At 37.7% G+C, this 17,240-nt stretch overlaps 1 protein-coding gene across 1 annotated transcript in view; it reads right to left on the reverse strand.

Annotated features, from left to right (window-relative positions):
* MMP16 (matrix metallopeptidase 16) overlaps positions 1-17,240 on the reverse strand; it is a 204,158-nt gene that overhangs the window by 94,401 nt on the left and 92,517 nt on the right. The window contains exons 2-3 of the mRNA XM_068396545.1: positions 10,964-11,112; positions 2,543-2,665 (exon numbers count right to left, since the gene is read on the reverse strand). Of these exons, the coding sequence (XP_068252646.1) occupies positions 2,543-2,665; positions 10,964-11,112 (272 nt within the window). The remainder of the gene's footprint in view (positions 1-2,542; positions 2,666-10,963; positions 11,113-17,240) is intronic.

Genomic DNA, 17,240 nt, shown 5'->3' on the forward strand with positions numbered 1-17,240 from the left:
GAATAACTGGAGCAATTGACCAATGACTGAAAATTGGAGTTAGAATTATGAATATTAATCCCAGAATTCTGATGAGAAGGACTTTATATTCAATAATTTTCTGTCTAAAAAAGACACATAAACATTTATGTTCTATTTTTACAAAGCCGATTGCTTTATTGATTCATATTGTTGCTCCATATTAAAGTACCAGATGATTACTTCACTATCAAAAGAGGTGACTGTTTTTTGAGAGAGTCTCCTAAGTGTCTTTGTAAACACCACCTCAAAAATTTTCTTTTAAAATTTAAAAAATCCCTTAATAGCTTTCATAGATTTCATCTCTGACTCTATATAATGTTCAGAGATCGTTGTGTAACCTGATATGGTCTAAAACACTAAGGAAGAGTGAAGACCATATCATTAAGATCTTTGTAGTTTGTTCTGTAATGTGGCTATAATTTTCATATACTCTAGATGTTCTCCTTCACTCCTATACTCTTCTGGCTGGTAAAAAGATTCAAATAATCACTTTCTGTTTCTTTCTTTGTAAGATTCATGTTAGTATATAACATAAGTACTAATAATGTGTTTTTTGTAGAGTTTTGGTTTTCGTTTTGGTTTTAGTTTCCAGAAAAGTGGAAGAGGTAGCAGATACTGAAATGAGGGAGAAATTGCTTTCTTTGCAGGAATTACTAAGCTTGCTTAGGTGGCACACTTCAGACTACAAGGTTCAACTGGCCAGGAAGACACAGAATGCAGCTGGAAACCTGCAGGTTATAAAAAGACTAAGAAGTGGCACTGAGAAAAATGGAGCAGACAAGTGATGCTAGAGATACGATCAAATGTTTAGGTAACAAAGCAACTTAAAATGTCAGTTAACTGGTATTGAGCCTGCAAGCAGGGAATTGCTGGGAAGAACAAAGCAGGTGAGGAGAAAGACGTAAAGAATTTTATTTCTTTTTTTGTTGTCCTTATATGCTTTGATTTACTTTTTAATTCAGAAAGACTAATATTGTATTTTCCACTCTAATAAAATTTGAGTTTTCTACTTCAAATGTCTTTGGTCTGTAATTCACTACAAAAAAATATTATAGACTTATTCACTTCAAAGCTCTGGTTGACTGGAGGTCTCGTCAAAGTGAGAGTGAACGTTTTACAAGAGGGAAGGGAGGAGGTAAATAATTGCTATAAATTGTTCAAAGTGAGAAAGATTACTACATAGTTGCCACACAGTTTAATACTGGGCACCCTCATTTGTTATTATGATTAATGCCTTGGGTGACAGTACAGACGACATACAAGTGGTAGGACTTAGACTGTTGTAAAATAAGGTAATGAAATAGAGAATCAGACTCTACAAATCAGAGTGATAGAAGACCACACATATTTGTAGGTGACCATGCATGCCTTGTCATATGTATGCACATACTACATTTAAATTTTAAAATGCAGACAAATGTAAAGTGCTATAGGTGGGCATTCCTATTCTAACCGACTATGCATTACATTTACATTAACAATAAAGGTCTCCAGCCAATGTAACATACTAATCTCAAGGCAGTCAGTTCTCTATTGCTTGAAGTTATATCCGTGTGTAATGTCTTAAAATAGAATTCTCCAATTCAGACATAAGCCATAGCATCGACACAGAGTTACTAATAAAATTATCTCTTTACTGTGTTATGCAGAACAGTCTATATGACCATTAGAGCTTATGAACTTAAAATTTAATACTTACATGGGTTCAAGAATAATGGCACCAGTTAATGAATTTGAAAACTATTTTATCCCTCAGAACATACCCTTGTTAGATACTACAGGAATCCCAATGAGTCTGTGTAAATTTTCAAAGTGACTGTATTGGAATCCTTGGTTTGCTGACAAATTATGGATTTTATATTATACACATGACACTTCCTTTGGTTGACAGAGCTCTAGCAAGTACACAGTTTGCATCTAACCTTCCCTGCAAAGATCAGTTTTGACAGTAGGCAACATACTGTGTAAACTACATGCCAGACTCGAGAGTTATACAGATGTACACCCCCATACATACCCCTATGCCCATCATCATGTAGGCAGGAAAGGGTTGGGTCAGTGACTCACCAAATTATAATCAATTTCATTTGTACTTAAAACAGACCTGTAGGCACGTACGTTTTGCAGAGACTGACTCCTTTCAATAACCTATTTTACATATTTAAATTAGAGATCTGAGTTTCATTACAGCACTGCTAGTTTCAGAGCAATGTTCCCTGAGAAGCTGCCAAGATGGCTGAAAGGTAAGGTTAAGGATGTATTGGGTGTTAAATCTATGCTGAAAGCTTCAGATAATTTACCAGTCACTAAATGCATGCTATTTTAATCCAGGAAAATAATTTAGTTCTTATGTAGCACATATATACTTATCCAAGCGGTATCTAAGTCAGCATTTTTATATTACATATTAATAATAAACTTCTCAAAATATTGAAAAATATTTCAGAAATTTATATTTACTTTAAATTTACAGTCAGCACTACTAGTGACCTTTATATATCTCTATGAGTATCCTTGGTACCTGTAAGTGATATGTTTGTGTTGCCATTTCTGTCCTGTTAACGCGTAGCGTTTCCGACGAATGTTAAATTTGGAGCTACCTCTTGTTTGGTCAGGCACACCACATCGAGGCTTCTTCATCCAGCTGCAAAAAACAACACCATATAGTTAAGGTAACATGAAAGAACCACTGCATAACCACTGCACCTAACTGCTAAAACCATCAAACTTTTCTGAAGTTATGGTATTATCAATTTTGCAATGATTACCTAAAGGAACAGTTATTTTGTTACCAGGTGTGCAGTTTGTGTTGCTTCATTGCCTCCCACAACATTCAGAAACAAATGTATTTGCTGTTATTTTTCCTAGTTTTCTTTTGTTACAACAACTGAACAAAGACTTCACAACTAGACAAGTCTTTCACAATTAATAATTTATCCTGATTCATTCAAGGTAATTATGATCTGTATTATTAGCTTGCTTTTGGAAGGTGAAGTTAATGTATATACACAAAGATTTAGTCAAATTACTAGTTCCTAAATTTTTTTTTTTATTTTGTGATCCTTCTCTCTTGTCTCATTATCACGATATTTAAACAAGCCTCGAGTTCTTTTAATCAAAGAGCCCAGTCAATGGCCAGAATTTTTTTTTTTAATTCAACATACTGAAACTGCTAACTTAATGATAATATGAAGTCCTCCTATCTTACTCTCTTTCCACACAATGAAGAGTATCTTTTTGCCACTGCAAGCTCCTAGTGGAGATATTTAACTCAAGAATTCTGCCTAGAATATTTCATGCTTTGCACAACATCAAGCTGAAAAGGTCTAAATCACAAACAACAAAAATGACCGTTGCAGCAGCACCAGGCTTTTCACAGAAGGGCTCAATTTTTACAGTGGCCTTCAATATTTCAGTGTTTTCCAATATTTCAAAAACTTCAAATTTGTCAGCATTCCAAACATGTCAAAATTAGGATGATATCTAAATCAAAAGCATAAGTTCAACAGCAATATCATTGAACTGTTTCTCACTTGTAGTGTAAAGGGGTATTTATTTTGAGTAAAAGTGAACAAAACTCAGCTTAAGTTATTACTTTATATGAGCTGAATAGCTACAGAACAATTTACCATCAGGAAGATAGTGAGATTAAATACATTCACTGCATAAGTAAAACACAAATCTCCTCTGTTACTTTTCCAGTTCATTTGACTTTATTTCTGTCATGCCAAATAATTACTGATGTAAAAGCTATAGTTTTCCAATGGCATTTACCACAAGAGTAGTCATACCCTATATTCAGGTTTGCACAAATGAATTTCTGACCATTAAACTGGCATTTAAGCCTTGTTTCATAAATAAATATACACACAGCAGCTGTATGTATATATGATTGGAAGACAGAAAAGTAATTTGAAATGTCATCTCAGATAGTAGACTCCTTTTAAAACACGTGCAGGTAATAAAAACTCAAAAAAAACAACCAGCCAGCCATCTTTCATCTTTTCCAGCAGTTACTCAAAGAATGACATGTGCATCGTAAGTTTTACACTTGCTAATACAAGACAAACCATATTGCATACTGAATGAATTTCTAGAGATGGGCTAATCCAGTCAAAATCAGCACACTCATTTTCATAAATCCATGTGAAGAGGTTTAAAAGTACAGCCAGACTTGTAACACTTGATACATGTTGTAGCTACGGATATATAGTAAACTATTGTTTAAATGTCTAAGTAGGAGTTAAGCTCACCAGCCTGCGGGAAAATACAGAATTTTAGTGATAGTACCAAGACAGCACTGCACCCCACTTGTACAGATAAAGACTACAGAAGATCAGTGCCTGCATAAACTTTGATGGGTGATACATCCATCAAGTAGTACAAGTGGGGAAGCCAAAACTTATGATTTTGACTGCCTGCACTGAAGACACTGAGTTCATAGTTACCTGTTTCAAATAAGAAACACAGAATGATTTGCTCCAATTTCTGGTCAGAAAAATTATGAAGTATGTGTGGCACATAAAACAGTTGACTATGATTTGTATTTGCAAGGAAGACAATCTTCTTTCCCTAGTGTCTGCAAAAACAATACTGCAAAATCTATAAAACTTTACCTCACCAGTATTTGCTGAAACACCCTCAACTTTACTTCAGGTTCCTCTGTTTTTTTTTAAAGAATCATCAATTCAACAAAGTAAACATTAGCGATTTCTGGGATGAAATATTGAAAAGCTTAATTTGCTCTAATAATAAAAGAAAATGAAAGAAAGAAGCAGATCTTAGATACAGACCAAAGGGCAGTTCTGTTGTTCTTAGCAAAATGGTATCATATTTACACTTCAGTAAATGTGATTAAAATTGGCTCAAACCTCAGAAAGCTTTTAGACACGTTGTCAGTAACACTATTTTGCACTGCATGTTAGATCAGCATGCAGCTACCATGCATTTTAATGACAGGGTATATTTAAATTATGCTGTTGAAACTGCACACACATTGCAGGAAAAGACATATGCGTAACAAAAGATCAGTTTTCTCACCTTAAGGTGACATCACTACATCAAAAGAAAGAAGAAAAGAATAAAGCAAAAACAAATTATTATATTTTGTTAGAAACACTGTACAAAAATGTCAAGGTCTTGTATGAAATACATAATATAACATTTATAGCTGTATTGTTTCAAGGCCAATGACTTTAAAGCAACTGAATTAAGTCTCCCCCCCAAAAAATTTAAATTAGTTAGCTTAACTGATGGTGACCTATTTTAATAACAGGGTTTGCTCACTGGCAAGCCAGGCGTGGATAAGTGTAAACATTCCAAGTTGTGAATTTAAAAATTAATCTTCAAAGCTGTTATTGAAATAATCTCTCAAGTTATGTCAAAGGTTCAATACTCTTACAAGAAAATAATGTTAGCATAAAATGTTTTACACTTAAGATTTAACACAAAAAGTCAAGAAAAATAGGTAGCATGGATTCAAAATTCAACATTGTATTATATTACTATAACTACTGACAATCCATTTTTAGCAAAACAAAACATAGCCCAAAATAACATGTTATGAAATTCAAGCAGTCACAATTTATTCTTGCATTGATTTTGAAGTGGTATGTACCTATCAAGAACATTATGCTTGTATCCTTATTGATTTGCATGGGATGTTCCATGCTCTCATGCTGAATGGTCCACTGATGTTTTTACTGTTCCTACATGAGGGCTGGGACTGTGTTTCACACACAATATAAATCCCTGTGTAAATCAAACAGAAACCTTTGCACAAGTGGTTCACTAGCTTTCAGGAAATTATCTTCAAGTAAAATTTAAGGAAAGATGCAATTCACAGATGAAGAGTTGGACTATCACCAAGTCTATCACCTAGATCTTACCTGAGCTACATGCAGCAGTCAGAATTTTAAACAGGTTATTACATGGTTAGTATTGGAGACCAGTCTTTTCCAGCAGAGAAATTAAGCAAAACGTTAACAACTTCTGGCACATATTTTCTTTTTTTTTTTTTAATATGTTAAAAATATTTTTTTAAACAGTAATGGTTCTCACACTGACTAGGAGGAAGTCTTCTGTCAATAATAATCATTAATGCTCATGACATTAGGGATACTTAGTGTGTAATATGATCTTTCATTGGGGGGGGAATTGACAAATAAAACATTCATTTCTATTTTCTTCCAAATATAGCTGCTTTTAACATAATATGATCAAGGTCTTCTGTGTTCTTGATTGCTTGTTGGAGTTTAATTAATTTTTTTAAAAAGAATTGGTTTTCATTTTAAAAAGGTGCATACTGGTAATTACACTGTCTCTCTCTCATTTCTTTGTTTCTAAACTTGTAGAAATCTTTTATGCAGCAGCTCCTCAAAGTTAGTATTTTATCAGTACTCAATAAAGAGGCTTAATTGTGACTAATGTACTCTATCTGTAGACTATGTCACATCAAATGCCTCTCTTAGCTCCATTAGTTTGAATCTTGAGGATCTATATATGTCAAGAGAATTAAAACAGTTTAGACTCACAGAAAATCTCAAAAGATTAATATAAAAATACACAGCAAAACTGTAATGCTCTTTCAGCAGAGAGAGAGCTGCAACTGAACTTCTCATAACTCAAGTCAGTTGCCTAATCATATCTTGTTCTTTGGGGGTTAAGAGGAAGAATCTCTTTCTTTCTCCTCACTTTCTTAAGCCTTCAGAAAAAAGTTTCAGTCTAATGTGGAATCAAAACTTACCTTTGGTTAAACACCCCTCCTCATTTATCCCTAATAAAAACTGCTGTTTAGACTGTAAAATGGTTTTGGTTTAGTTGTTGTTGTGGGTTGTTGAGGTTTTTTTTTCAGAGTTACAGGAAAAAAGGAAAATAAAAAAGGAAGAGTCTGACTTAGTGAAACTTGACTTAATGGCTGGAAAAACTAAAAACTAACTTACTTTTTATTTAAGGAAACAACTGAATGGCACCATGAAACTTCTTGTGGGGAGATAAAAATGTTTTCTAATCATCTTTACTCTTCCTTACTGTACTCTGCTATTACAGGACTTTATTGACACTCTAAGTAATAAGAAGCAGTCAAAGCGTGATGTAAGATACTGTATTTCAATCCTGTTACTGACGATGACTTGTCTGCAAGGTTTCTCATTGAATGTTTGCTGAGGGAACAAGACCTTATGTATAGCTTTTGTACAAAAGCATTCACTAATGAAATAGACAACTGAGTTGGTTTCAACAGCTCAAAATTTACTGTTCACTCTTACTCTTTAACTGATAATTAATATATAAACAAGAGAGATTACACATAAATATGTTTACATCTTAATTATGAACCTTGAAGTAAACTTATTTAGAAGCTCATCTGAACATTAAAATAAGCACATTTGCCTATTATTTATAAAGGATGACATTAAAATAGAATGACTGCTTTGTTACTATTGCATAGACTTAGTCAGCATCCTATACATAAGCATTCTATCTGTACACCAAGAAGTTTGTAATGTACCCCTTTAAACTGCAAAACACATTCTGGAAATAAACATGCATAGCAGTTTTAAGAAAAGACAACTAGTCTTTTTCTACTTAGTATGTTTGGGTTAGGGATGTGAAAGACCAGGATGCCAACAGTGGGTCCATTTCCGGAAGCCTCCTTTTTAACGAATCATTGATTGTGTTTGGTAATATATAAATGAATCACATAAAATATTGTGTCACTCCATGCAAATGTCAGACACTATTTTCATTGGGTTTGCCATTGTAATGATACCTGCATTCAGAACTTGCCTCATATGTTTATGTCATTATAATGTCTCTTCCCACCGGTCACTCTTCCTTATTCCCATGCATCATGCTTTTCAAGCCATTTGGGAAACAAATTAAAAAATCTAGCAAAAACAAGTGAACGGGGAGGAGTAGGGGTAAGATGAACACTGTTCATATTTATGCATTCCAAAATACTCATTGAGGGATTATCTTTTTTTCAGAGCAACAAAGTCCCCTCAGGAGACTTTTGATGATGATGCTGCAGGATATTACTTCTCTGTTAATATCCCCAAAGTTGGTTCCTATGAAGTTACCACTATAACTTCTTTTAATTGTTTGTCCTTCTGAAGATTAAGAGGCACATCATAATCTCTTCTCAAGATGAGAATGTATTTTTGTCCTTCTGAAGATTAAGAGGTATATCATAATCTCTTCTCAAGATGAGAATGTATTGTTTTTATGAGATTCCTGCTGTACTCTTTATTTTGTAATCCCAGCATTGTATGCAATTATAACGTATTAACCACAGAGAAACAAATGGTAAACTGTGACATATTTCTGGCCAAAAAAGAGTATATATACTTTCCATGTAGATGAAAGGGAAATTTATTTCAAATATTTACAAAATACTGCCATAAATGAACAATTAAAAAAATATATTTATCCTTTGTTATATAGTCACATCTCCCAAGAATATTCAGTGATGTTAATTGATGGTAACTTGAGGCCACAGTTTAGTTTAATGATTTTTTTTTTTCTCAAAACCAATGCAAATGTGACAAGTCTTTAAGAATCAGTTCTATTCCCACATTGACTAAAGTTAATGCAACTACAAATGTGTAAGTAACTCATGCTGGATGAATTTTACAAGTACCTAAGAATTGCTATGCTTTACTATGTCTTTCTGTGTAGAAGATACATCATGCATCAAAAGGTTTGGAAGACTCAATAACCACCAGATTGTAAAATTAATGTTTTGGACTGCTGCATCAATGAATCCCTTTGTCACATAGCAGAAAAAGTGAAGACAACCTTGCCTGCATGCTAGCCAACAAGCCCAGTTTAGCAAACGTAAACCTTTTCCCTTTGCAATTAAAGTTTTGGTCTGGTTTGGATTTTTTCAGCTCGCTAGCTGATACTCTAAACTAAGAGATGGCCTCCACTTTTCCTTAGGTTACCACTTTCTATCCTCTCTGTACTGCTAAGTGTGAACAGATTATTTTCCTTTTAGTGAAACATATTTCCTCTTACAAAGCAGCCACTAATGCGTCTTTAAAAGGCTACTAGTGACTGGTACAGCAGCACTCTCGCCTCAAGGATCAATCAATAAAGAGCCTAGTCTCTCCACTCTGCAGATTGGATCATAAACATACTTTTGAGCATGGCTCTCTCACAAGGCGTTTACTGCTATTGCACTGCATGTTCTAAGGTCCTTTAAATTCCTAAACTGAGGGATGTGTGATCAACTCACCTCCCCTTAGGGCAGCCCTAAAATCTGCTTTGCTTTATTGCTTTTCAATGCAGTAATGCATGTGCCAGTGGAATAAAACGATTTTTCCAATCCTGCCAGCACTTTGGGTAGTCTCTTCCCTAAACACTAAATGATAGAAAAATCATTAAAGTCAGCTACTTTACCAAAAAAGAATAATGAAAGATGACACATCGGGTTGGGGCTAGTAAATGAAAAATGAAGGAGGGTTTTTCCCCCCGCCAAAAGAGCGTTTTAGAGAAGTAGTAGAAACGTATTTCGATAACGTAAATGTTGGATATGTAGTGACAGTACTATTTTGTTATTGTTTGCATTTCAAGCAAACAGTAACAAAATTTCAAACAAACAACAACAAATTTCCCCCTGTACTCGGCACTGCTGAGGCCGCACCTCGAATACTGTCTTCAGGTTTGGGCCCCTCATTACAAGAAAGACATCAAGGTGCTGGAGCGAGTCCAAAGAAGGGCAATGAAGCTTGTGAAGGGTCTAGAGCACAAGTCTTATGAGGAGCGGCTGAGGGAACTGAGGTTGTTTAGTCTGGAGAAAAGGAGTCTGAGGGGAGACCTTATTGCTGTCTACAACTACCTGAAAGGAGGTTCTAGTGAGGTGGGTGTCAGTCTCTTCTCCCAAATAACAAGTGATAGGCTGAGAGGAAACGGCCTCAGGTTGCACCAGGGGAGGTTTAGATTGGATATTAGGAAAAATTTCTTCACGGAAAGGGTTATCAAACATTGGAACAGGCTGCCAAGGGAAGTGGTGCAGTCACCATCCCTGGAGGTATTTAAAAGACATGTACATGTGGTGCTTAGGGACATGGTTTAGAGGTGGACTTGGCAGTGCTAGGTTAACTTGATGATCTTAAAGGTCTTTTCCAACCAAAATGAATCTATGATTCTATTAGTTTCTATGAAAGTAACTTTTTCTAAAATCACAAGATAATCTTTACTGCTTTTTAACTAGAATGAGTCCAACAAGCACTTCAAATCTTAGTCCAAGATACATTTTCTTAATTGTGTACTAATACTCTTTTTTTTTTTTGCATTTTCTTGGCACATTTCTAAAATTTGGCATAGTATAGAGTTGTTTGGAAGTGTCTTTTAATCGCTCTGTTTCACAAAGTTTGTCTGTGTTAAGTCTGTCAGTAAAATCAGACGCTGCCTGCCTTAAACGACTTCAGAATTGCAAAGGGCATGCAAAAGTAATCTAATCTAACTGCATGCTAAGATGACCACACCTGGTCTTTTGTTATTGGAAACCATTAAATCAATGGGCCAGTGGAGTATGCTAAATTTTTTGCAATGAGGATAAGGAAATTTACACTTAAGGTTTTTCAGTAAGAAAAGACTCTTTCCACTTTCATGAATTCTTGCCAATTTTGAATAGGTTTCTCCACTTTCACATTGACAACCTTTTGGCCCTTTCTTTAGTTAACTCTGAAACATTTTCTTTACAATCCAATGCCCAAGGACAGATAGCAGTTAGGCAGGTGACTACCTGCTACCATGAAATACAGAAGATGAAGAAAAAAAAAGGCAAGGAGAGAGAGAAACATTTTAACTCCCCATCTGAAGCTGAAACACTATTTGGATATCCCAGTCACTCTGCTTTGTGTATTATAAAGTTTTTCCAGTTCTATTTTACCCTGCTTGAAACAAAAAAGTCAAGAGCAGTTCAGTACTGGTTACTTACTCAATTGTGTTCCTGTCCACTTTTCCTGTCATATTAATGCCATAGAACTGCTGCATGGCAGCTATAGCTGATTGCATGGTTTCTGCAGAGCGCAACACCGACATTCGGGGGTCAGTTGGTGGAAGGTAGCCATACTTTTGTAACCATACCTGCAATGACAAGTGCAGTGGCTATTAAATAGAAATTAGAGGTAAATAAAATGCTCCCTAGTAATTAGTTTTGTACCATATATAATGAAGCTTCTAATTTACCAAGCATAAACCCTGTTAGTTTGGGTTGTTTTCTTTTTTTCAGAGAAGAAACTCTTTGGGCCTTTTATTTCATCTCCTTTGTTAAAGATTCTCCTGTTTTAAAAATTACAGTGTTTTCTACCCAGGAGCCAGCTCTCTTTATTATCTGAAACTTCCTGCTTCAGTTATTTATTTAATGTATTTATTTATTTGAAGTTACAACATAAGCACCTAACCCTGGCTCTAGGCACTTCAAGAAATTTTTAAAGCAGACAAAATATAAAATCTACAATATATGCCACATATAATTGACTGTCCACAGGGTACATAATAATATTCACCAACTACAATAATAAATCCACAATAGCTCTCACACAGTTACACTATATGTTATCATCTCTCAAAGAATACGAAAGAGAGGGTGGGGAGATACTCAGCTTTCCGGGAAGAACATCAAAATTACATACTTATAGGCAATTCCAGGAGATAGTGAAGCAGCATAGTCTGTGCCCACTTACAGGAAACGCCCTGATAAGAGGATCTTCCTTTTTAGATCGAGAAGGATTTAATACCAACTGGTTTTGCTCTTAATTGTGTAGAAGTGAAAGGGAGAAAGTATGGTTCAAATAACCGAAAGCTTTATGAATTAAAGCCAATATCTTAAGAATACCTGGAAAAACCCTCTGAAACATGCTGTCCCCTTGAGGCAGTATTTCATAAACAAGTACCTGCAGTTATCTTAATGTTTCTAAGCATTCTCAAAATCTAGCCTATACAAAGCACAGTGTAAGACTTTTGAGGCAATGAGAGCACTGATAGATCTTTAAAAATGTCTTAGCTTCTCATCTAAGGACTGGAACTACTCACTAGAATGAAAGGTACATATATTGCGCCTCTTACGAGACACAGTTAAATTGTATTGCTGCAGGTTCACTCTCCCCAGTAACAAAGTACATGTGACCCCACAAATCTGATCTTATGTTCTTTAAAAAAAAATGAACGAACAGATAAACAAATAAAAAATTTGGTTCAGACACCTCTTTCAAATATATGACATAACAATGATTCATAGATTCTGAATCTTTGCATCAACGGATGTTATCCACCCACTTTCCCCTTTTAGTGTCTTTTGGGCTCTGTCTGACTTATACAACACTTCTGGGGTTTTAATCTGTTTATACACACTGTTTATACACAGCCTAACACCAAACTGTGTAGCTGCAATTTTCAGCCTTAAGTTTAGCTTGAAGAGTTCACCCAGTTGAGTTCTGTAGCAAGTTAACCATGTTGATGGTGCACTCACATTTTATAGACCCAGTGAAGGACCTCAGGATGGATCAATCCACTGCTATGGTTCACTTTACTGACGCTGAACATGTATTATAGGTGAACATTGGCTCAGTGTAAATAAAAGGTCAAACTAGCACTAAAGATAGGAGTAATCTTCAGGTTATGAGCTCAGATATCTCTAATTTAAACAGGTTTACCTTCCCATAGTGCAGTTCAGACACAATCTCAACAATGTCTGTGAGCTCCACACAACAGGGAGATGCAGTACAGACAGGATGAAGACCCAGCCTAACCTCTTTCACCTTCACACCTATCTCTACATACAGAAGCCATTCAGAATAAGAAAAAAATTATGTTTAATAGATAGGAAGATGCTCTTATTTCCAGTATAAATGAATTGCTACAATCAGTACCTACCTGACTTCTTGCACTTCCAAGCTTCAAGGGTGAACTGGTGAACACTAAGTTTGTGCTAGATTTGTGTCATCACACAAATCATTTTGTTTATGTGTTGCTTTGCACGGGAAGTCTGGTTTTCCTTCCATTATTACAAAATCACAGAATCACAGAATCAGTCAGGTTGGAAGAGACCTCTGTCATCATGGAGTCCAACCATTGCCCTGACACCACCATGTCAACTAGACCATGGCACTAAGTGCCATATCCAGTCTTTTCTTAAACACATCCAGAGATGGTGTCTCCACCACCTCCCTGGGTAGCCTATTCTCTGGTCTCACTCCAACACCTCAACATCTTTCTTGAAGTGCGGGGCCCAGAACTGGACACAGTATTCAAGGTGCGGCCTCACCAGTGCCGAGTACAGAGGGACGATCACTTCCCTAGACCGGCTGGCTACACTATTCCTAATAGAGGCCAGGATGCCATTGGCCTTCTTGGCCACCTGGGCACACTGCTGGCTCATGTTTAGCCGGCTGTCGATCAGCACCCCCAGGTCTCTTTCCGCCGGGCCGCTTTCTAACCACTCTTCCCCCAGCCTGTAGAGCTGCATGGGGTTGTTGTGGCCGAAGTGTAAGACCTGGCACTTGTTCTTGTTGAACCTCATGCCGTTGGTCTCGGCCCATCTATCTAACCTGTCCAGATCCCTCTGTAGGGCCTTCCTACCCTCCAGCAGAACAATACTCCCACCCAGCTTGGTGTCATCTGCAAATTTGCTGAGGGTGCATTCAGTCCCTACGTCTAGATCATCTATAAAGATATTGAACAGCACCGGCCCCAGAACTGAGCCCTGGAGAACACCACTAGTGACCGGCCGCTAGTTGGACTTTGCCCCATTCACCACCACTCTCTGGGCTCGGCCATCCAGCCAGTTTTTAACCCATTGAAGAGTCCACCCATCCAAGCCCCGGGCAGCTAGTTTGTCTAGGAGGATGCTGTGGGAGACAGTGTCGAATGCCTTACTGAAGTCTAGATAGACTACATCCGCAGCCCTCCCCTCACCTACTAAGCGGGTCACTTTGTCATAGAAGGAGATTAGGCTCGTCAAGCAGGACCTGCCTTTCATGAATCCATGTTGGCTGGCCCCGATGCCCCCATTGTCCTGCATGTGCCGTGTAGTGGCACTCAGGATGATCTGTTCCATCACCTTGCCTGGCACCGAGGTCAGCCTGACAGGCCTATAGTTCCCTGGATCATCCTTTCGACCCTTCTTGTAGATGGTGTTACATTTGCCAATTTCCAATCAGCTGGAACTTCTCCAGTTAACCAGGACTGCTCGTAGATAATAGAGAGTGGTTTGGAAAGTTCATCTGCCAGCTCCTTCATTACTCTGGGGTGAATCCCACCGGGGCCCATAGCCTTGTGGGTGTCCACCTGGCACAGCAGGTCACTAACCGTCTCCTCCTGGATTACAGGGGCTTCACACAGCCCCCCCGTCCCTAACTTCAGGCTCTGGGGGCCGAGTCTCCTGAGGACAACCGGTCTTGACATTAAAGACCGAGGCAAAGAAGGCATTGAGCACCTCTGCCTTTTCCTCATCCCCTGACACTACACTACCCTCCTCATTCAGCAAGTGGTGGAGGCTCTCCTTGACCCTCCTTTTGCTGTTAATGTATTTGTAGAAACTTTTTTTGTTATCTTTGACCTTAGCAGCCAAATCAAGCTCTAATTGAGCTTTGGCCCTTCTAATCTTCTTCCTACACGACCTGGCCACGTCCCTATAGACCTCCCAAGTTACCCGACCCTTCTTCCAGAGCAAGTAGGCTCTCTTTTTTTCCTTAAGTTCTAGCCTAAGTTCTCTGTTTAACCAGACCGGTCTTTTTCCCTGACGGCTTCTCTTCCTACACACCAGGACAGCCTGCTCCTGAATATTTAGCAATTCCTTTTTAAAGCACGTCCAGCCTTCCTGGACTCCTTTGCCCTTCAGGACCGACTCCCAGGGGACTCTGTCCACCAACCTCTTAAACAGGCTAAAGTCTGCCCACTATATATATATGTATTGAAAGATAGCTCTGCAAGGCCAGCTAGAGATGGAAGGTTGGCAAGAGCAATTCAATATGTGGAAACAGGACCATGGAAGTAAGAGATCAGTTTGACAGAGTGGGTTGATTTCAATGTAGCATATAGAGTCCCTTTGAATTAATATTTACAATAAGTATATTTAAGAACGGGGTTATTTCGAGATTCATCCTCTCAAGTCATTGCATAAAAGGCAAGGGAGACAATGTCAAAGACAGTGATATTAAAACAAATGATCAGTCAAGGAAGAAAAATAATTCTGAGCAGCACGTCACTGTTGACTAAAATGATGCTGCCTTCTTGTCACCTTCTCAGCATGAATTTCGTATGCAGACACAGAGCAGGGCTTTTCATGAAGTTCTCTTTCTGGTGCTAAGGGGACACAAAATTGCTTGGTAGGCTTGTGAGGCCACCTATCACCACTCAAAACCATTCTCACTGTGGTATAACTGGTACGGGATTACAAGCAACCAAATTTACCAGAAGCTAAACCTTCAGCACGTCACTGTTGACTAAAATGATGCTGCCTTCTTGTCACCTTCTCAGCATGAATTTCGTATGCAGACACAGAGCAGGGCTTTTCATGAAGTTCTCTTTCTGGTGCTAAGGGGACACAAAATTGCTTGGTAGGCTTGTGAGGCCACCTATCACCACTCAAAACCATTCTCACTGTGGTATAACTGGTACAGGATTACAAGCAACCAAATTTACCAGAAGCTAAAACCTTCCTAAAATTAGAATTTCTAATTCTAATTTCTGAATTAGAAAAGCTATAAAGAGAGAGACAGAAAAAATAGCTTCAGGAGTACTGCTCATAGAAGAAGGGGGACAAACCCTTCTCATAGAGAGGACAAACCGGAATCTAGCAGAGTGCCACTGCAGACACAGTAAAAGGAAAAGAGAGGTGGCTCAGAAGCAGTAGGAAAGGACAGCGTAGCCTTTCCCCTTCTAAAAAGACTTATATACAACTTAAATACAGGGTGCCTTATAGTCAGTCCCTATCACTGAACAAAGGAAGTAGACCACCTGGGTCTTTCTTCAGCCTTCGAAATAGAACTAGAAGACACAGTCAACATACCTGAAAGTCAGATGACGCCCTGAAAGCAAGTTTCTTTTTCTGAAAATTCAGACAAATTGACCTCTAAGACTAATAACTGGTGAATGCTTGAGAGCTAGTAGCACTAAATGCTACTACTGTTCTGTCCTTGTGAAAATGGATCATGAAACAAGATGAAAGACAACAAATCTAGTTCCTGTTGCATTCCTCAGATTCCTCAGTTTTCTAATAACAAATTTTGAAGGACCTTTGCTCAGTCTGCCAGACACCTGAAATATCCCCCTCAGATTCTATTGTGCATAGTCCAAATGCTGGGGACTATGGAGGAGAAGCTTAACTTTAAAATGAAGTTCAAAATATACAGGTGGGTAAAACAACAAAGAGGAAAACAAACAGAATGAGGCAGCCGCAGCAGGAGAATAAAGGAAAACAATTTTCTCACAGCTTTGTATATTTGAGGCAACCTTTTAAAGAAATTATGACCACAAGAATTTCTCCCTCCCTCTCTATGAAAATTAAATGTCTCTCTCCCTTAATGCACTTCAGCAATGACAATGCAGTGTTGGTGAGCCACCTACCATCCTGAGGAACTCGTCTGTCTTGGCACAAGGAAATAGTGAAGTAGATCCATCTAACATGTAATGTCTGGGATGACAACAGAGACCCTTTCACAGACTCCAATATCAGTGATATGTCCCATTCCTTTAAAAAGTTTAGGAAGATAAAATACTGCTACTTCAAGTGAAGTTTTTGGTCAGGACTTTCTTGTCCTGCAGCAAAAGGACAGTCATGGTAACCTCCCATGGTAACCACAGAAAAACACAGCTGGAAGACAATGGACTCCACCACTTCCCTCTCTATTACAGTGCTTTACTATCCTACTGCTGTGAAGTTTGCCTCAGTGTTGAATATCCCTTATTATAATTTAAGCCTGTAACTTCTCATTTTACCTGCTATGGGTGAGAAGAACCGATTATTCCTTTCCTCTCTGCAGCAGTCTTTTATGTATTTGAACTCTCTTATGTGAGCCACTCCCCAATCTTTTTAAAATAAACTAAAGAAACCCTTTTTGTTTAATCTTATTTCATTGCCCACACTAACCTCCAGGAAACTAGAAGCTAAAATCTATCTTTACTAAGCATCTGCTTGCACTGTATTTGTATATTAGATCCCATTGTGAGCCTATTAAAAAACACTGGAGTTTAGCTAAAGAGTGTTATTAGTA

This window comes from Nyctibius grandis, chromosome 3 (assembly GCF_013368605.1).
Source record: "Nyctibius grandis isolate bNycGra1 chromosome 3, bNycGra1.pri, whole genome shotgun sequence".
NCBI classification, from domain to species: Eukaryota; Metazoa; Chordata; class Aves; order Nyctibiiformes; family Nyctibiidae; genus Nyctibius; species Nyctibius grandis.